The 21,526-nt window shown below is 39.1% G+C and overlaps 1 protein-coding gene across 4 annotated transcripts in view; it reads right to left on the bottom strand.

Moving 5' to 3' along the window:
* TOPBP1 (DNA topoisomerase II binding protein 1) overlaps positions 1-18,005 on the bottom strand; it is a 70,981-nt gene extending 52,976 nt beyond the window's left edge. Inside the window, exons 1-10 of one of the 4 annotated variants that reach the window (XM_005201960.5) lie at positions 17,863-18,005; positions 17,113-17,203; positions 15,011-15,145; positions 13,244-13,387; positions 9,403-9,584; positions 7,730-7,926; positions 6,126-6,305; positions 5,227-5,378; positions 2,203-2,366; positions 1,805-2,055 (exon numbers count right to left, since the gene is read on the bottom strand). In XM_005201960.5, coding sequence (XP_005202017.1) covers positions 1,805-2,055; positions 2,203-2,366; positions 5,227-5,378; positions 6,126-6,305; positions 7,730-7,926; positions 9,403-9,584; positions 13,244-13,387; positions 15,011-15,145; positions 17,113-17,196 — 1,489 coding nt within the window. In that variant the 5' untranslated portion in view covers positions 17,197-17,203; positions 17,863-18,005. Of the gene's footprint in view, positions 1-1,804; positions 2,056-2,202; positions 2,367-5,226; positions 5,394-6,125; positions 6,306-7,729; positions 7,927-9,402; positions 9,585-13,243; positions 13,388-14,165; positions 14,330-15,010; positions 15,146-17,112; positions 17,204-17,862 lie in introns of those variants that run through there. The other 3 variants (XM_059886074.1, NM_001206766.2, XM_059886079.1) reach the window with 3 other exon arrangements.
* Between the last annotated feature and the right edge of the window lie 3,521 nt (positions 18,006-21,526).

Genomic DNA, 21,526 nt, shown 5'->3' with positions numbered 1-21,526 from the left:
GCATGTTTAGGGAGAAGGCAATGGCAACCCACTCCAGTACTCTTGCCTGGAGGGTCCCGTGGACGGGGAGCCTGGTGGGCTGCAGTCCGTGGGGTCGCTGGGAGTCAGACACGACTGAGTGACTTCACTTTCACTTTTCACTTTCATGCATTGGAGAAGGAAATGGCAACCCACTCCAGTGTTCTTGCTTGGAGAATGCCAGGGACGGGGGAGCCTGGTGGGCTGCCGTCTCTGGGGTCGCACAGAGTCAGACACGACTGAAGCGACTTAGCAGCAGCAGCAGCAAAAGAGTACATATCATGTACGATTTATGTAAGTTAAAATACACACAAAACAAAACAGTGTGTATATTACTTACAGATATATATATGTTATCAACTACTAAGAAAATGAGGATGGATTCACAGGAGAATTTTGACCAAACAGAATATCCTATAGTTTTTAAACAGTTAGATTAGTAGTATAAGGTTATTTGTTAAATTATTCTTTATATCTTTTTGGATGAATTAAATACTCTATAATAAAAAGTATTTAAAAAGTAGAAATGCTGTTTACAACTTTTCACTGGCAATTGTGTTTAGCACACTGAGAAGACTACATCCTGAGACAGTAGTCTACAGTGCAGCATTATACTCATTAAAGCTACAATTACAAACTAATAGGCATTTGTTATAAGGTTAAAATACCTTGTAACAAATACCTTGCCGGACTAGATGAAGCACAAGCTGGAAACAAGATTGCCGGGAAAAATACCAATAATCTCAGATATGGAGATGACACCACCCTTATGGCAAAAAGCGAAGAGGAACTAAACAGCCTCTTGATGAAAGTGAAGGAGGAGAGTGAAAAAGCTGGCTTAAAACTCAACATTCAAAAAACTAAGATCATGGCATGGCGTCTGGTCCCATCACTTCACGGCCAATAGATGGGGAAACAATAGAAACAGTGACAGACTTTATTTTCTTGGCTCCAAAATCTCTGCATGTGGTGACTGCAGCCATGAAATTAAAAGACACTTGCTCCTTGGAAGAAAAGCTATGACCAACCTAGACAGCATATAAAAAAGCAGAGACATTACCAAAGGTCCATATAGTCAAAGCTATGGTTTTTCCAGTAGTCATGTATGGATGTGAGAGTTGGACCATAAAAAGAACTGACGCTTTTGAACTGTGGCATTGGAGAAGACTCTTGAGAGTCCCTTGGACTGAAAGGAGATCAAACGAGTCAATCCTAAAGGAAATCAGTCCTGAATATTCATTGGAAGGACTGATGCTGAAACTCCAATCCTTTGGCCACCTGATGCAAAGAACTGACTCATTGGAAAAGACCCTGATGCTGGGAAAGATTGAAGGCGGGAGAAGGAGGCAACAGAGGATGAGATGGTTGGATGGCATCACCAACTCGATGGACGTGAGTTTGAGCAAGCTTCAGGAGTTGGTGATGGACAGTGAAGCCTGGCGTGCTGCAGTCCGTGGGGTTGCAAAGAGTCAAACACAACTGAGCATCTGAACTGAACTGACCCCTGTAATAAACTCAGGATGTTACAAACACACAAACCAAGTGACAGTATTTAAAAATCAGACCCAAGAGGTACAGGTGAACTGAAGAGAAAAAAGGGACTCAGAAAGTCTAGAATCTCTTAGCCTTGCCTGCTTAAAAGAAAAAAAAGTAACACAAATAAAACTTCAAGGGAAGAAAGAGGTTAGTATAACCTAAATTCTAAAGAACCCGGCAGAAATCACATAAGTATGTATTCTGTTACCAAAATATTTAATGACTGTTAACACTGGTCATTCTTTCTTACCTACTGTGGGGTTATTAGTCTGATACTGAGAGAGCAGATCTTCATCAGCTTGCTCATGCTTCTCCTCAGGAACAAAGTCACTCTTAGAGAAGCCGTTGTTCTTCCTTTTCAAAAGGGCTGTTTTACTTTCAGGTGGATCTGAAACTGGAATTTCCACTGGCTGGTAGTTAACGTGGATGTATGGCTCTTCAGGAAGCATGTAGCCTTTACTAAAACACTCTAGCAACCATTTTGCTCCCACTACATGCGGCCTACAAAAACAGTACAGTTATATATTAGTTTAAACCATAAATACCATTATCCCATGTACCATGCAGTTTCCATAACTGCCAGGATATGCAATTTTAAGGAAAATCATTACAGAGTAGAAATTGCTTTGAATCAAAAACTGAAAAAACCTGTGGGCTGATTTATCCCAAAACTGCTTCAATTCATCATCATCATCTCCCACAATAACATGAGTTACATCTTCATTGAGCTGATTAAAACGAACTCCACCTCCACTGTTAATAAGTCTTCTCAGTTTATCTAGCTTTCTGCCATTAAAACCACAAAGATAGATCTGCAATGAAAAAAAAAAAAAATTGGCTTTAGATTAACACATTTAAAATGGCCTATTTCTCTCAATAGAAATCTATTTATTGAAAGTGTGATCTAAACCCATTACGTGTAAATAAGGCAACCTTTACATTTACATTTTAAATATATTAAGAAGTATATTCTGAAACTTTGATTTCTAAATAATTCTTAAATTTTATCACTTCTTCACAATCCCATAACATTATTACCCATTACTGATAAGTACTGAAAATTTAAATAAAATAGAAACCAGAATAATTCAAATATCTTCTGAATATTAGTGCACAGCAATTTCTAAAATGTAGGTAGCTTCTTAAACTGGTCTTACTACTTGTAAATTTCCAAGTAATTACTGAAATAAACTGGAGTTAAATATGTGAATTCAGAAAATCTAGGTTTAAATTTGGGGTCGGCTACCAATGATTAACCACATGACCACTTCAACATACTAGGCTTTTTCTTTGGTGGTGTGGGTCTTCGTTGCTGCGCGAGGGCTTTCTTTAGCTGTGGCAGGTGGATGCTACTCGTGAGGATGTGCAGATTTCTCAATGCAGTGGCTTCTCTTTTTGTAGGGAATAGGCTCTAGGGTGTGCGGGCTCAGCAGCTGTGACACATATGCTTAGCTGCCTGACGGCATGGGAAGCCTCAGAGTGCGAGCGTGCTCAGTTTGTGTCCAAATCTTTTCTACTCTATGGACTGTATATAGCCTGCCAGGCTCACTCCACTGTCCATGGGATTTTACTGCCAAGAATACTGGAGTGGGTTACCATTTCCTACTCCAGGCGATCTTCCCAACCCAGGGATCAAACCCTCGTCTCCTGCATTGCAGGTGAATTTTTTATTGCTGAGCCACTGAAGAATCTTCCCAGACCAGGGATCAAACCTGTGTCCTCTGCACTGGGAGGTGGATTCTTAATGATTGGACTACCAAGCAAGTCCAACTTAGACTATTTAAATCAGTTTTCTTCCTTATATACTGAAATACAGTTTTCATAGTTTATTAAACAAAAAAAATTAGGTCAAAGAGCTAAGCACAACGCTTTGAGGATGAAACATATTCAGTAACTTATTTTTAACCATCAATATGTGCACATGTGAGATGTGAGAGTTGGACTATAAAGAAAGCTGAGCACCGAAGAATTGTTGCTTTTGAACTGTGGTGTTGGAAAAGACTCTTGAGAGTCCCTTGGACCGCAAGGAGATCCAATCAGTCAATCCTAAAGGAGATCAGTCCTGAATATTCATTGGAAGGACTGATATTGAAGCTGAAACGCCAATACTTTGGTCACCTAATGTGAAGAACTAACTCAATGGAAAAGACTATGATACTGGGAAAGACTGAAAGCAGGAGAAGGGGATGACTGAGGATAAGATGGTTGGATGGCATCACCAACTCAATGGACATGAGTTTGGGTAAACTCTGGGAGTTGGTGATGGACAGGGAGGCCTAGTGTGCTGCAGTCCATGGGGACGCAAAGAGTTGGACATGACTGAGCAACTGAACTGAACGGAAATCAATTTAATCAATATTACTATATTGTACCTTCTTCTTCTCTATTTTACAAAATGGATCTTTTAAAATGTCTTAATCTATTCCAAACTGCATTTATATCCCAAACTAAATAACCTCCATCACTAGATTACATTTTAACAAAAATGAGTAATCATACATTTCCTATAAGAATAATTAAGTCACATCCAGAATTAGTAGAGTCTAGATAAAAGATTACACAACACCTCCTATTCTATTAATAAACTGTTAAGTTTTAAAAGTATAGAAAGGAAGGTAATTTGCCCAATTTCCTGAAGATTAAAATAAGAAAGTTAAGTCTTTGCTTAACTTTAACTAGTTAACTAGTTAACTAACTCCTTGAGAATTAGTGCATAGCCTATTCAGTCTACAAGCAAGAAATATACTAAGTAGTTCTAAAAAATATATAAGATGTTACCATCAAGGCATTTATTAGACAGTTACTCAGACACTAAAAAATTAAATAGCCCAAGAGATATTAAACAAAGTGGTGTACCTAATCTTTAGAAATACAGGCTTTGTGGAGTAAATGGCTAGTTACTTACTGTCTGTGAGATTCTGGACAAGAACTTTAATCCTCTGAGTTTCAGCCTCAATAATATCCATTTGAGTTATTTGTGGGAATTAAATGGGATTATATATGACATACTAACATGTATATGAAATAATCAGCACAGTGTCTCACTTATTATAAACAATAAATGACAATTATAAATAAAAATCCATTAAGTGGTTCAGAAACTAAATGGTCTCAAAATACAGTAGATAGGATTTCCCTGGTGGTCCAGTGGTTAAGAATCCATACTGCTAATGCAGGGGACAGGGATTCGATCCCTGGTCTAAAAAATCCACATGCCACAGAGTAACTAACTCTATTTACCCCAAACACTGAGCCTGTGTGCTACAACTACCGAAGCCTGTGCTCCTAGAGCCCAGGCTCTGCAACGAGAGAAGGCACTACAATGAACCACAGCCCCTGCTTGAAGCAATTAGACAACGCCTGATCACAGCAATGAAGATCCAATGCAGCCAAAAAAACCCCCACAGTACATGGGAAGATTAAGGTAGTTAGGAGGGTTCAAAGAAGATTTGAAAAATGATATGAAGTTTAATGGATGACATATAAAGGTACATCCCAAGCAAAGAGACCCTAATAGCTAAAAGACAAACACGGCCTAATGAGTGCATTTGCTTAGCTTGAGTGGTGGGCTTCTGTAGGTAAGGAGCAAGCCCAACTCTGAAGGGTCTTCAGAGTGAAGCTACAAGTACCAACGTGTATTATCGCTTAGTGCATTACATAATAAAGACATACCCGACAACCATCTAATAAATCTTCAGGTGCCTGAAATGCACTGATATCCAAATTTTCCAGATTTTCAATTGTAGGTTCCAGTTTGCTATTAACTGAATTACATATTGATTCATTTATGCAGCTTGCATTGATGTTGGAAATATGGCTGACATCTGAAAGAGTACGACCTACATATTAAAAACAAAGATGCATAAATTTATGGAAATAAAATAACTAATCACATATTTTCCTATAGGTGAACTTTTCTTATACCAGAAGAGCCATGAACAATCTCTAAAGTAAAATTTAAGTGGCTTTACTGAAATCTTGGGGGTCAAGTATGAAAAGGGAAAATGAATCTAATTAAGCTTCATTTTAATGAAAATATACTTAATATATTCTCTTAATAGTGACTGGCTTCCAATAAAAATCTGAAGTTGCTGACTTCAAGGTCCAGGAAGGTTATATTGGAAAAAAATTTGGTAACATTTGTAATATTGCCAACAACAAGTATACATGGTACTTCCAAAACAGAAATGTTTTTTAAATTTTATATGAATACAGATGATCTATAACAACTGTAGCAAACTAATAAAGAAATAGGACTAATATCCACATGCCAGTCAAGTTTTAAAAACTTAATTCCCTTAAGTCTTTATTAATATTCTTAATTTCTTTAACTATCTTGTGCATTATATAAGGATATGAAAGAAAGTAGGTATTCATTAGAAAATGAAATAGCAGAAGTTCTGGACTAATTTTTTTTTAATATAATTTGGTTATTTTATTATACAATTACACCTGGAAACAAAGTAAGAAAAGAGAGAATTCTCTACTGTATCTCATTGATCCTATTAACAAATCAATCCTTACACAGAAAACTGTCTTAAAAATGACTGCTTAATCCCAAAGAGACTTACTATCAATTGTGTTGATCTGGCCAGTAGGAGTTGAAGTATCAGGCATACTCTTTGCTTCTGATCTAGGCTCTGTCTTGTATATGGATTCATCCTGACAAAAACCTTTCTCAACACTGTCAAAAAACCACTGCGTGGTCACACAGTGTACATTCCATCTCTTGGCACATTCATATTTTTGACCTATTATGTCAATTAAAAAAGAGAGAAATGCAAGCCATTAAAATCCATCTTTGCAGAAATATTTATATGAAAGCTTATGAAAAAAATTCACCTGAAACAAAATTAAAATTACCAGCAATTACTCTTCAAAGGTATGTTATACAGTGTATTAAAAGGCAATATATTAGGTTATTATCCAATTATATTTTATGTGTGTTGTGTTAAATACACATGCTATGTGAGGGGTTTATCTTTTACAAAATTGCAGAGACAGAAGCCATTACTGGGGTAACTGAAATAAAATTTCTGAATATAGCTTCCATCTCTTAAGTTCTTTAAACCAGCTTCTTAATCTGTAACATGTGGATAACTCACAGAATTTAGTGGTTTTACACTTTTCACTTTTAAACTAATTACTGTGTGTATATATACATATACATATATTTATGTGTATATATACTTCAATTCCTACTTAACACAAGTATTTAAATTGCTCTGACACTCTGAAGAAACCATTCTATCTAAAGCAGTTACTGCTCAGGAGACTCTGACCCTCAGTTTCATACTATAAGGAATAGGGTTAAGGGATAACAGTATATTTATAGTTTATAGAGATATATGAGGATGAATACGCTTAGATGGAAACAAAGGTGACATGATACAATAAAACATTTTGGAAAGTAGTTTCAAAATACATATTTCTAATATAAAATGTAAAAATTTTTTTTGCAATTACAGTTGTTCACAGTCACACCTAGGAAGAAAAAAACAACATTGATATCTAGGTAAAAACTCTCTGTGTAGGTAAAAAGAGACAATAAAAATGTTAATACAACTCTGTTCTCATCAATTTTTATATATTTTCAGAGAATCAGTAAAAATATTCTCCAGAATAGTTATAATGGTTATAGAACGCCAAAATTAATTGCAATTTTAAGGAACTCTTTTTCCTGGTAATATATTTTTCTTTTAGTAGTTTCATGTTCTTCAAGGTGTATCTTCAAGTTAAAATTTGCAGTTTACTCAGTAAGGATAATTCATTCAATTAAAAATGAAGCCAAGCCTTTAAAATTTATTATTAGAGGGCTTCCCAGATGGCTCGTGGTAAAGAATCTACCTGCCAATGCAGGAGACACAGGTTCAATCCCTAGTCCAGGAAGATCCCACATGCTGCGAAGCAACTAAACCCGTGAACCACAACTACTGAGCCTATGCTCTAGAGCCCGGGAACTGCAAGTACTAAAGCCCACATACCCTAGAGCCTGTGCCACTTAACTAGAGAAGCCACTCCAGCTGGACAGCAGCCCTTACTTGCTGCAACTAGAGAAAAGCCTATGCATCAACAAGACCCAGTAGAGCCAAAAATAAAGAAAAAAGAAATGTGCATGTTTATGAAATATCAGAAGTAAAAGATATTCTATCATCTATTTGGGAAACAGTTTTACCTTTTGGTTCTTGCACAATGAGGTGTGTACACTCATTCATTTTCAACTGTCCCATGTACTGTCCTCCATGCTTTACTGTTAGCTGCTGAACTGATTTCCTGTCTAAGGTACATAAGCCAGTCACACAGATTATGCAACCAAGAAAAATAGGACACTTGAAGTCTTCCATGTTTATATCAGTATATCTAGCTATTTTCCTGGGGAAAATGAACAAAACAAAACAAAAAACCCGTAAATTAAGATATCAAAATACCAGGTAGTTTAAACTTTATCAGAAGAATGACAAACAACAGAAGTAACACTAATGTTTTCCTCATTTTTTAGGAATTTGATCAATATTAAGGGAAACTGACAAGCACACTTAGAATTATACTAACTGCTCATCTAGCTCAAACCATGTCTCTAAAAAAATTAATGTTTCAGAGCCTCAAATAAAACTGTTTTAAGTGAAAAAATACATATATTTCAGTTAACTATAAATCCATGCTGGTCAAAGCAGTGCACTTTCCAAACTTATAAGTCTAAAATTCTAACTAAAAATTCAAAGATTCTTTGGTTGCCTACTAAAAAGACAGACTTTTAATTCTTCCATTATACTATACAAATAATAAGCAAAGATTTTTGGCAGAATGCCAACAAAAATATCATCATTCTGCTGCCCTGGTAGGTAGATGTACTCATGAAACAGGCTAGGAATGATGATGATGCCAATATAGAGACATGTTTAGAATATGCTGGATGGTGCTGAAAGGAAGACTGGAAAATGCCTACTTAATTTAAACAGTGGTAACTAAATACGTATTGGTTGTTAATCGAATTCTAAGGGAGACTCAATTCTATCTTTTGAAATAGGCTCTAAGCTCTATGAGGCCAGGGATGATGTCTTGTTTTGCTCTCCAGTTACCTAATGCCTAGTTCAGGACAGGTACATAAAATGGGCTTAATTAACATTTACTGAATAATTACATCTCAGTTAATGGGTTATATATGTTTATATTCAACCTTAAATATGTTCCCTTTGGGAAGAAATACAAATACCAAAGTGGCTAAAATTTATTCTCCATCCTAACATGAGGGCTGGAGAAAGAAATGGCACCCCACTCCAGTGATCTTGCCTAGAGAATCCCAGGGATGGCGGAGCCTGATGGGCTGCCGTCTATGGGGTTGCACAAGAGTTGGACATGACTGAAGCGACTTAGCAGCAGCAGCAGCAGCAGCAACATGAGGGCATGGTATTGAAAGATAATGCAACATAAAAGCTACAGTTGCCACACAGATTCTCTCAACTATTTTATCATTGTTCACTGCTGAAAACAATTCTATTACCAAAGAATTTATTATCTCGTAGCAAATGTTAAGTCCATAGCCCAGTCTACCTAACAACTTATACCTTGATAATAAGAACTTGTAGATTATCTTTTGTTTTCATTGGAGAAAAGAGTAATGATCCAATTTTTGTCCCAAATAACAAATCCATCAGTTCAGTTTAGTCACTCAGTTGTGTCCAACTCTTTGCAACCCCATGAATTGCAGCATGCAAAAGCCTCCCTGTCCATCACCAACTCCCGGAGTTCACCCAAACGGATACCATAAACCGCCCCCCATGAAAACCCATAATATGCCAAAATGATAACACTTATTCAAATCTAGAAAATATCTAAAATATCTCTTACTTCTCCTGTGACTTCTCCCAAAGTGTTTTTATCCAAGAGGGAAGCAAAATAGGTTTCTTTAGGTTTGCAGCAACTAAGTATTTTTTGCTACCAACTTCTCCTGCAATAAGGTGAGTTACTGATACGTTAAGGTCTCTGTATACGCGTCCACCCATCATTTGTACATATTTATGAACTTCTTCCTGTAGCCCCAAAAGAAAATTAATACAGAATCAAACAATATTTCTTCCATTTTTAAATACAATGTCCGATAAACACTGTTGTTCTTAGCTTGAACACACAAATATTTCTCATCACTACAAGTTAAATAATTCATGAAGTTATTTTTTAGAAGATAAATATAAAGTATAAATTTTAGAATTACCTTTATGCACGTTATTTTCCTATGTCTGTCTTTTGCAACTCCATGAATTTAACCATTTTTCTTCTACAGTGAACACTATATATTTTAATATACTATGAAGGACTGATGTTGAAGCTGAAACTCCAATACTTTAGCCACCTGATGCGAAGAGCTGACTCATTTTGAAAAGACCCTGATGCTGAGAAAGACTGAAGACAGGAGGAGGGGATGACAGAGGATGAGATGGTTGGGTGGCATCACCGACTCAATGGACACGAGTTTTGGGTAAATACCGGGAGCTGGTAATGGACAGGGAGGCCTGACATGCTGCAGTCCAGGGGGTCACAAAGAGTCGGACATGTCTGAGCGACTGAACTGAACTGATGCACATACTTAAAAATATACAAATGACATACTGAATATAGAAAAAATATGTGTAAATCTCAGAATCCTTTTTAAAAGATTAACTATGGTGGAAAAAGGTGACTCAAAGACAAATTTATTGATAATACAGAGAAAAAAGTGAGTTTCCTTTTAAAATCAAAGCAAAAAATTTTAAGTAGCCAGTTTGCAATAAAAGAGTCCACTGCTTTCAATTTTGAAGAGAAAGCCTTTGACAAAATTCAACATGCATTTATGATAAAAACTCTCCAGAAAGCAAGCACAGAAGGAACATCAGTTCAGTTCAGTCGTGTCCGACTCTTTGCGAACCCATGAACCACAGCATACCAGGCCTCCCTGTCCATCACCAACTCCCAGAGTCCACCCAAACCCATGTCCATTGAGTTGGTGATGCCATCCAACCATCTCATCCTCTGTCATCCCTTCTCCTCCTGCCTTCAATCTTTCCCAGCATCAGGGTCTTTTCCAATGAGTCAGCTCTTCACATTAGGCGGCCAAAGGAACATACCTCAACATAATAAAAGCCATATATGATAAACCCACAGCAAACATTACCCTCAATGGTTAAAAATTGACAGCGTTTCCCCTAAAGTCAGGAACAAGACAAGGGTGCCCACTCTCACCACTACTATTCAACCTAGTTTTAGAAGTTTTAGCCACAGCAATCAGAAAAGAAAAAGGAATAAAGGGAATCCAGATTGGAAAAAGAAGACGTAAAACTCTGACTGTTTGCAAATGACATGACCCTATACATAGAAAACCTAAAGACACCACCAGAAAATTACTAGAGCTAATCAATGAATACAGTAAAGTTGCAGGATATAAAATTAACACACTGAAATCCCTTGCATTCCTATACACTAACAACGAGAAACCGAAAGAGAAATTAAGGAAACAATTCCATTCACCATTGCAACAAAAAGAATAAAATACTTAGGAATAAATCTACCTAAAGAAACAAACGGAGAAAGCAATGGCACCGCACTCCAGTACTCTTGCTTGGAAAATCCCATGGACGAAGGAGCCTGTTAGGCTGCAATCCATGGGGTCGCTAAGAGTCGGACACGACTGAGCGACTTCAGTTTCACTTTTCACTTTCATGCACTGGAGAAGGAAACGGCAACCCACTCCAGTGTTCTTGCCCGGAGAATCCCAGGGACGGGAGAGCCTGGTGGGCTGCCGTCTATGGGGTCGCACAGAGTCGGACATGACTGAAGTGACTTAGTAATCAATATAGTGAAAATGAGTGTATTACCCAAAGCAATCTATAGCAATCGCTATCAAGCTACCAACATTATTTTTCAGAGAACTACAACAAATAATTTCACAATTTGTATGGAAATACAAAAAAAACTCAAATAACCAAAGCAATCTTGAGAAAGAAGAATGGAACTGGAGGAATCAATCTGCCTGACTTCAGACTATACTACAAAGCTACAGTCATCAAGACAGTATGGTACTGGCACAAAGACAGAAATATAGATCAAAGGAACAAAATAGAAAGCCCAGAGATAAACGCACGCACGTATGGACATCTTATTTTTGACAAAAGAGGCAAGAATATACAATGGAGAAAAGACAATCTCTTTAACAAGTGGTGCTGGGAAAACTGATCAACCACTTGTAAAAGAATGAAACTACAACTCTTTGTAACACCATACACAAAAATAAACTCAAAGTGGATTAAAGATCTAAATGTTAAGACCAGAAACTATGAAACTCCTAGAGGAAAACATAGGCAAAACACTCTGACATAAATCACAGCAGGATCCTCTATGACCCACCTCCCAGAGTAACGGAAATAAAAGCAAAAATAAACAAATGGGACCTAATTAAAATTAAAAGCTTCTGCACAACGAAGGAAACTATAAGCAAGGTGAAAAGACAGCCTTCAGAATGGGAGAAGAGCAAGCGAAGCAACTGACAAAGAATTAATCTCAAAAATATACAAGCAGCTCAATTCCAGAAAAATAAACGACTCAATCAAAAAATGGGCCAAAGAACTAAACAGACATTTTCCAAAGAAGACATAGAGATGGCTAACAAACACATGAAAAGATGCTCAACATCACTCATTATTAGAGAAATGCAAATCAAAACCACAATGAGGTACCATCTCACGCTGGTCAGAATGGCTGCTATCCAAAGGTCTACAAACAATAAATCCCGGAGAAGGTGTGGAGAAAAGGGAACCCTCTTACACTGTTAGTGGGAATGCAAACTAGTACAGCCACTATGGAGAACAATGTGGAGATTCCTTAAAAAACTGGAAATAGAACTGCCATCAGATCAGATCAGATCAGTTGCTCAGTCATGACCCAGCAATCCCACTGCTGGGCATACACACCAAGGAAACCAGAATTGAAAGAGACACGTGTACCCCAATGTTCATTGCAGCACTGTTTACAATATCCAGGACATGGAAGCAACCTAGATGTCCATCAGCAGATGAATGGATAAAAAAGCTGTGGTACATATACACAATGGAATATTACTCAGCTATTAAAAAGAATGCATTTGAATCAGTTCTAATGAGGTGGATGAAACTGGAGCCTATTATACAGTGTGAAGTAAGTCAGAAAGAAAAACACCAATAGAGTATATTAACACATATATACAGTATTTAGAAAGATTGTAATGATGACCCCATATGCAAGACAGCAAAAGAGACACAGATGTAAAGAACAGACTTTTGGACTCTGTGGGAGAAGGCAAGGGTGGGATGATTTGAGAATAGCATTGAAACAGTATATTACCATATGTGAAACAGATCGCCAGTCCAGCTTTGATGCATGAGACAGGGTGCTCAGGGCCAGAGCACTGGGATGACCCTGAGGGATGGGATGGGGAGGGAGGTGGGAGGGGGTTCAGGATGGGAAACACATGTACACCCATGGCTGATTCATGTCAATGTATGGCAAAAACCACTACAATATTGTAAAGTAATGAGCCTCCAATTAAATAAATAAAAAAAAGACATACAATATCATCTAGACTCTGTTACATGTCATAAGCACCAAAACATCCCCTATACAGTGAAAAATTAAGTGTGCAAATATATATTGACGATAGTCCACTTAATACAGCAACACCTACCCTTCTGTCTTTTTCCAGGCTTGTACAGGACACGGTTACATCAGACATAACCATGTTATAAACTGGATGTTCAGCTCTTGGGACACATCGCTGGTGGTGCATACAAAATATGACTACTTGAGGACCAACAATTCTGCAACCAAGCTACAAAAACAAGGAAAGATTATTAAGTAGGAAGAGACGGTTTTAGAAAATTATATTTTGTAACACTGTATTTACCAATTCTTTAGAGAAGTTGATCACTGCAGAAAACCCACCAAATTGTTAAAAAAACAAACACATGTTATATAATTTCTCAGACATACCACACATTAACACACAAGCAAATCAAACAACGGAGGCTATCAAAAGAAATAAGCTCCAAAAGTTACACTCACTCTAAACTGCCATTAAAATTTTAATCTCCAAAACAAAATCTTAGCAATAGGGGATACTAGTAATAGCCTTATGCCATAATATTTAGGAAACATCTACCTTTACTGTTCAAATGAAGCACCCAGCCAATGAGGCAGTGAAGTGTAAGAACCCAAATAATTCCCCTCTAAAATACCTATTATGCTACAAAAAAAGCATAACCCTAGGTAGTTTCTACATTCGTTTTTAAACACTGTTCACAACTCAGTGTTTTTCCAAGAAAGGCCCACAAAAACTTCTCGTAAGGTATCACTTTCATTGATAACTGAGAAAAGTTAACAATCTTGCTCAACATCAGCACATCCAGGCCAGACTAAAAAGCCTACAGTTGCCAAAGTTACCAAAACATAACTGATGTAAATGTCTACAGGGTAAATGTCTATTTCTATCTTTTTGGTCAGTCATAAGAAAACTGAGTATTCAATGCTATTGCTTCTATCTGACAAGAGGTGTTATTTCCAAAAGGAGGGTAAGACCAATAATGCTTTTGGCAAACATGGGCACAGACCTTCCATATACTGTATAGTACTGCATCTAGCTACTCTTCTATGTTTTCTTCTCCTTCAAACAAGAGTCACTTCTTTGTAATTTGGATGGAATTATAGCCAGTTTACTTTTATTTCAATGCTTCTCTCTTGTCCAGACACCAAAAAAGTAATGAGTCAGTAGACTCTAGAATCAACAAAAAGAAATAAGATGGCTCAATGATATATTAGCAATGCTCATCCCCAATTCGCTTCCTTTTAGCATATAAGTTTTCATACCCTATACAAAGCACAGGTACTAAAATTCAAGAGCACACAGTAAAGACAGTAAGGAAACAAATCCTTTCTTACTCTACAATCAAACTGGGTTTAAGTACATTAGAACTTCATCAGTAAATACTTCATTACTATAGGGTTAAATTATACTTAGTGAGGTTAAATTCCCTGAAATATAAAAATCACATATTAAGCAAAGTCTGTTCTGTGCTGTACTTAGTCTCGTTCAGTCGTGTCTGACTCTTTGTGACGCCATGGACTGTAGCCCGCCAGGCTCCTCCATGAGGATTCTCCAGGCAAGAATACTGGAGTGGGTTGCCATGCCCTCCTCCAGGGGATCTTCCCAACCTAGGGATCAAACCCAGATTTCCTGCATTGCATGTGGATTCTTTACTGTCTGAGCCACAGGGAAGCCCAACCAAAGCCTACTGGAACATAATTACACTTTAAAAATACTATTCTGATCTTTCAAAACCAAAAGATTCCTCTCAATTCATAATATACAAAATACATGATGACCAGTAAAGAACTTATGTCCAGCAAAAACAAACCAAAAACAGTACCTGAAAGAACACACTAAAAGTTAGCAAACCTTTTTGAGATGATCAAAGGCATCACCACTAAAGGGGTCACAGATATACAGTGATCTATCATTCTCCTTTATTTTCAATGCCTCTTCTTCTGTAATAATCTGAAGATATTCTTCTGATTGGAACTCTTTTATTGACTGAAAGAAAAAATAAGAATGCATATGAAATTATTCACCTGTATTTATGTCCTATGAACTCTTATCTTAAAAATCCATCTCAAATCCAGCCTTCTTCCTATCAAAAGGAACCATAATCTCTCACGGGGCCTGTGCAGGAGTCTCCAAAGGGGTTCCTTCTCATCCTTTGCCCTAAATCTATTCTCCACACAGCAGCTACTAATCTTTTCAACAATACAAATCAGGTCATGTCACTCTGGTCAAAACCTCCAGGAGCTTCCCACCACACTCAGAATAAAATCCTCATTTCTTACAATCACCTACAAGACCACAGAGTCTGGCCCTTGCCTGTCTCTGTCTTCCCATGCTTACTTCTTCCTCTAATCCCTTTTGCTTACTCTTCTCTAGCCACTCATGCTTTCTTTCCAGACCTGGAACAAGCTAAGTATGACCTCATTTAGAGGTTTTGCTTTCTCCCCCTGCTACCTGGAATACTCTTCCCCCAGGACTTCACCTGACTTGTTTCACTTCAACCGCATCTGCTCCCATGTCACTTCCTCAGAGATGATTTTCCTGACCCCACTTTTCTAAAATATTCTTTCCCAATTTTACGAAGAAAGTAACACAGATGTAGTATTATGTATACTAGCATATATAATATGTATAATATTATATATACATACATACACACTGTTTTTGTCTCTCTCCCTTGTAGGAAGAACGTTTCATGATCTATCTTGTTTGGCAACATATCCTGGCTCCCAATAAGCACTCAAATATTTTAACAAATTTTGAAGTCCTTTCAGTAAATACTTAGGGTAATCCTTTTAAAACGAGTAAGTCAGCTCATAATACTCTTCTGATTAAACTCCCCTAGTGGCTCTCCATCTCACCGGAAGAAAAAGCCAAAGTCCTTAAAAGAGACCACAAGGCCCTCATTACTTCTTTATTTTACTCTCTGAAGCAAACCTTAGCATTCATCCCACATCTCCTGTTCACACTACACTTGAGCCACAATAAAGCAGGACAGTCACTGCAAGCACCTTCCCAGGGCCTGTGCATGATTATCCCCTCTGCCTGAAACTGAAACCTTCCCCACATATTCACATGGCTCATTATCTCACCTCCTTCAAGTGTTTGCAAATACCAACTTCTCCACAAAATATATCACACTATATTTAAAATAAATTGTAAACTTCCCTTCTTCCTTAACAAACATCTTCTGGAATGTTTTAACTTGTTTCCCATTTCTCCTCCCACAGCACTTTGCACCTTTAACATACTATATAGTTCACACACTTATATATCTGATTAGTTTATTTCCTCTAGCTAGACCAGAATGTAAACTCTGAGAAAGTATGGATCTTTGCCTGCTCTCATTATCTAAACCACTGTGTATCCCAAGTATTTGAACAGTGCTTATCGGATGATGAACACAATAATTATTTGCTGAATGAATGAACTTTAAAGAAAAACGTGCTACAAGTGTTTCTTAAACATACATAAGATCTTGTTAAAAAGTAGATTCCAGTTGGTAAGTCTGAGTTGGGGTCCAATTTCTCAGGCCACGGTGATGCTACTAGGGGAGACACTACCCCTACATCCTCCCACATGAAACTATATAATGAAACATAGTTTTAACAATTTACAAAAACAAAAACTGAAGTGTAACCAATATATGACTACCTCAAGTTTTTTCAACACACAAAGGTCTATGGTTAGTAGACAAAAGAAAACTACTTAATTTCTAAGACTAGTAGGCCCATCACTTTCAATATAAAAGTCAGTAAAGACTTCAAGCCCCCCAAAATACATGATATACTAATATCAATTCAAAAGTGTGTTAACAATGAGATATCTACGAATGTAGACTAGAGTAAAACTATTATGAAAATAAAATAACCATGACTAAGACATAAAAGGCCTAAGTCAAAAACACTAGAAACAAGAAAATGAATTCACAGCAAGACATTGTCAAGTAGTCTTACCTCAAGAGCTTCAAAAAAACATTCAGAATTGTCTGAAGACTTTAAAAACTTCACAAAAAACGGTTCTTTGTCATTTTTGGACATTTCTGAACTGTCAAAATAAAGGAACCATTAACAAGAGCAAAAACACATTACATATAAAGTTAAAGGTTTAAAGCACCTGTTTTTCTGCGCAAATAAGAATGCCGAAGGACAAACATTCTGGTCTTGCCCTTGAATTCGTTTACTATGGTTTGTAGGAAACAGTGGAATGTGGACAAAATCAAGGGAAAAGATGACAACAACCAGTCTTCGTAAATCAAAATACGAAATTAATGTTGCTAAACTGAATTCATCCAGGACCTTTGCTCTGGAGCTCTAAGTCTCCTAAGCCGATGGCCATTCAATTTCATTTAGCCTGAGAATGCTCAGAACGATTAAGGTCCCTGAGGTCATCTGCGGCCCTCGACATAGGTTAAGCCCTCACTAAATGAACTTTAAATATAAACATGAAAGCCAGCCATCCAAGTTAGGGCCCTAAAAGGCCAGACGCTCTCGCTCCCCAGCTGCCAGGGAAAAGTCCGATTATCGGTCCAGCCCCAGTCACGTGCTCTCTGGTGTCCCATCCACCGGTCCGGGGGCCGGTTACAAGGTCCGGAATCCAGGGCCCCTAAGGCCAGAGGCGGCGTCGAGGACCCCTCCCCCGCCCCGCCTCCCCACCCCCTCACGAGGTGAGGAGGGAGCTGGGTGCTCACTCTGAGCTTCACTCACCTCGGTGGAGCCAGGGGATCTCCGGCCGGCGAGTAGGGGGCCGCGCGGCCCGCGGGACTGCGGCTGGGGTCGGGCGCCAGCCCGGCGCACACCCGCCGCACCCAGCGGCGCCCCCGACCAAAGCAAACGCAGACCCGGAAGTTGCCGAACCGCGAACCGACTTTCGCGCCAACCGCGCAGTTGTGCCCGTACCTTCCGGCGGAAGTGACGCTACGACAGCTGCGGGGGGCGGAGGGCGGAGACGAAAGAAAGCGGCGGTAGTGGTTGGCTCCCACCCGGAGGCTAAGGTGTTACAGGGAGGCTGTGGCAGAAGCTTGGCTTGGGAGCTGGAAGGACGGGTTTTGCCTTTGCTGGGAATTGGCGAAGCGCCGAGGGCTAGGGCTTTGAGGCGGCGGATCAGAGGTATCTTAGAGCAGGAGTTCGCTACTCCAGGGCCAGGGAAGGTTAGTGGTGGAAGCAGAGCCGCTCCCCCATTTCTCGCGTTGCCGCCTGAACTGCCGAGCTCCCCCTGCCCTGGGAAAAATAGTCTTCTACTAAACCGGTCACTAGTGACAGAAAATATTGGGGACTGATGCCTCAGAGCAGACCCTAACATATCCAAAAAAATAAAGACAGGTAAAAGAGGGTTTCTTTAATAAATACTTTATGCCGAGACACCATATGTTATCTAAAACAACTCTGGGAGGCAAATACTGATTCGCATTTTACAGATGTAAAAACTGAGGCTTAGGGAAATTAAATGAAGTGTTCGAGGTCACAGTAAGTGGTAGAAGTTTAAGACTGCACCCAAGTCTTTTTGTCTCCATGGACTGGTGGACTGGATTATTTTCCTCCAGTATAGCCCAAATGTGCTCACCAACTACAACAGCCAAGTGTCTTAAAGGAAAGAAAGATGTCAGGATGACGTGAATTACACGCCTGGTGCGTAGGGGGTCTTTGCCAACTTTAGTAGTGCCCTCTCCAGGACTAACACCCCATTCTCCTACCTCACTACTCCCACCCCGTGAGCATCTCATTTTTTTCTCTGTAGCTTCCCAAGTGTTGGGCAGATTGTGGGATGGAACCTAATGTTCAAATGGAAAAGGTATGGGGAGAGGAGGCGAAATAGGATTGTAGATTCTCTAGTTGTTGATAGCCAATGACAAACTGCTTGGTCAGCGTTTCTCCTCATTTTATTCTTGACTGTTGAGAGAAAATCATGACTTGAGTAACCTGAGAGTTTAATGATCTGTACCTTGGTTTTTTAAATGTCTAAAGATGGTAGACAGCATCTTGGGTCAAAGTGTGTGAACATTTAAGTGGAAGGTGAGTCAGAATCAGAAACACTGGGACTGAAAGGCCTGTTGTCAGGGAGGAGGTGAGGAAAGCCTTACAGATACATCAAAGTTACTACACTTGTTTAAAAAAAAAAAATGAGAGACAACCTTGCCACAATTCACTGTGAAGGAGCAAATCTGAGCTGATATAATAATTACTATTTGTGGGGTGAGTGACAGTGGACACAGGGCTCCTGCTCACTCTGCTGGGCAGTCCTCTAGAAAATGGTCATTGTTGGCCACTGTCAACTTTAAAAACTGCACAACCTAAGAGTGGCGAGTTAAGTTTTATTTGGGGCAAAATAAGGACAGATATTACTTTGCCAATAAAGGTCTGTCTAGTCAAGGCTATGGTTTTTCCAGTGGTCATGTATGGATGTGAGAAGTTGGACTGTGAAGAAAGCTGAGCACCGAAGAATTGATGCTTTTGAACTGTGGTGTTGGAGAAGACTCTTGAGAGTCCCTTGGACTGCAAGGAGATCCAACCAGTCTGTCCTAAAGGAAATGAGTCCTTGGTGTTCATTGGAAGGACAGATGCTGAAGCTGAAACTCCAATACTTTGGCCACCTCATGCAAAGAGTTGATTCATTGGAAAAGACCCTGATGTTGGGAGGGATTGGGGGCAGGAGGAGAAGAGGACAACAGGGGATAAGATGGCTGGATGGCATCACTGACTCGATGGACATGAGTTTGAGTGAACTCTGGGAGTTGGTGATGGACAGGGAGGCCTGGCGTGCTGTGATTTATGGGGTTGCAAAGAGTCAGACACAACTGAGCGACTGAACTGAACTGAAGGACAGAAACAGTATGGATGTAACAGAAGCAGAGAAGGCAAGAATACACAGAAGAACTATATAAAAGAGGTCTGGAAGACCCAGATAAGCACTATGGTGTGGTCACTCACCTAGAGCCAGACATCCTGGAGTGTGTGGTCAAGTGGGCCTTAGGAAGCATTACTACAAAGTGGAGGTGATGGAATCCCAGGTAAGCTATTTAAAATCTTAAAAGATGATGCTGTGAAAGAGCTGTACTCAGTGTGTCAGCAAATTTGGAAAACTCAGCAGTGGCCACAGGACTGGAAAAGGTCAGTTTTGACTCCATTCCCCAAAAGGGGAATGTCAAAGAATATTCAAACTATGGCACAGTTGCACTCATTTCACATGCTAATGTGGTAATGCTCAAAATCCTTCAAGCTAGGCTTCAGCAGTGTGTGAACCAAGAACTTTCAGATGCTCAAGCTGGATTTAGAAAAGGCAGAGGAACCAGAGATCCAATTGTCAACATCTGTTGGGTCATAGAGAAGCAAGAGAATTCCAGAAAAACGTCTGCTTCATTGACTATACTCAAGCCTTTGACTGTTGGATCACAACAAACTGTGGAAAATTCTTAAGAGATGGGAATATCGGAGCACCTTCAGTTCAGTTCAGTTGCTCAGTCATGTCCGACTCTTTTCTACCTTATGAACTGCAGCACGCCAGGCCTCCGTGTCCATCACCAACTCCCAGCATTTACCCATACTCATGTCCATTGAGTCGGTGATGCCATCCAACCACCTCATCCTCTGTCATCCCCTTGTCCTGCCCTCAATCTTTCCCAGTATCAGGGTCTTTTCAAATGAGTCTGCTCTTCACATCAGGTAGCCAAAGTATTGGAGTTTCAGCTTCAACATCAGTCCTTCCAGTGAACACCCAGGACTGATCTCCTTTAGGATGGACTGGTTGGATCTCCTTGCTGTCAAAGGACTCTCAAGAGTCTTCTCTAACACCACAGTTCAAAAGCAACAATTCTTTGGTGCTCAGCTTTCTTTATAGTCCAACTCTCACATCCATACATGACTATTGGAAAAACCATAGCTTTGACTAGACAGACATTTGTTGACAAAGTAATGTCTCTGCTTTTTAATATGCTATCTAGGTTGGTCATAACTTTCCTTCCAAGGAGTAAGCATCTTTTAATTTCATAGCTGCAGTCACCATCTGCAGTGATTTTGGAGGCCTCCCCCCCAAATAAAGTCAGCCACTGTTTCCCCTATTTCCCCATCTATTTGCCATAAAGTGATGGGACCGGATGCCATGATCTTAGTTTTCTGAATGTTGAGCTTTAAACCAACTTTTTCACTCTCCTCTTTCACTTTCATCAAGAGGCTCTTTAGTTCTTCTCTTTCTGCCATAAGGGTAGTGTCATCTGCGTATCTGAGGTTATTGATATTTCTCCTAGCAACATTGATTTCAGCTTGTGCTTCTTCCAGCCTGGCTTTTCTCATGATGTACTCTGAATATAAGTTAAATAAGCAGGGTGGCAATATACAGCCTTGACATACTCCTTTTCCTATTTGGAACAAGCCTGTT

This window comes from Bos taurus, chromosome 1 (assembly GCF_002263795.3).
Source record: "Bos taurus isolate L1 Dominette 01449 registration number 42190680 breed Hereford chromosome 1, ARS-UCD2.0, whole genome shotgun sequence".
Lineage (NCBI taxonomy): Eukaryota > Metazoa > Chordata > Mammalia > Artiodactyla > Bovidae > Bos > Bos taurus.
Note: the sequence above shows the minus strand (reverse complement) of the source record. Positions and strands in the feature narration are given on the sequence as shown.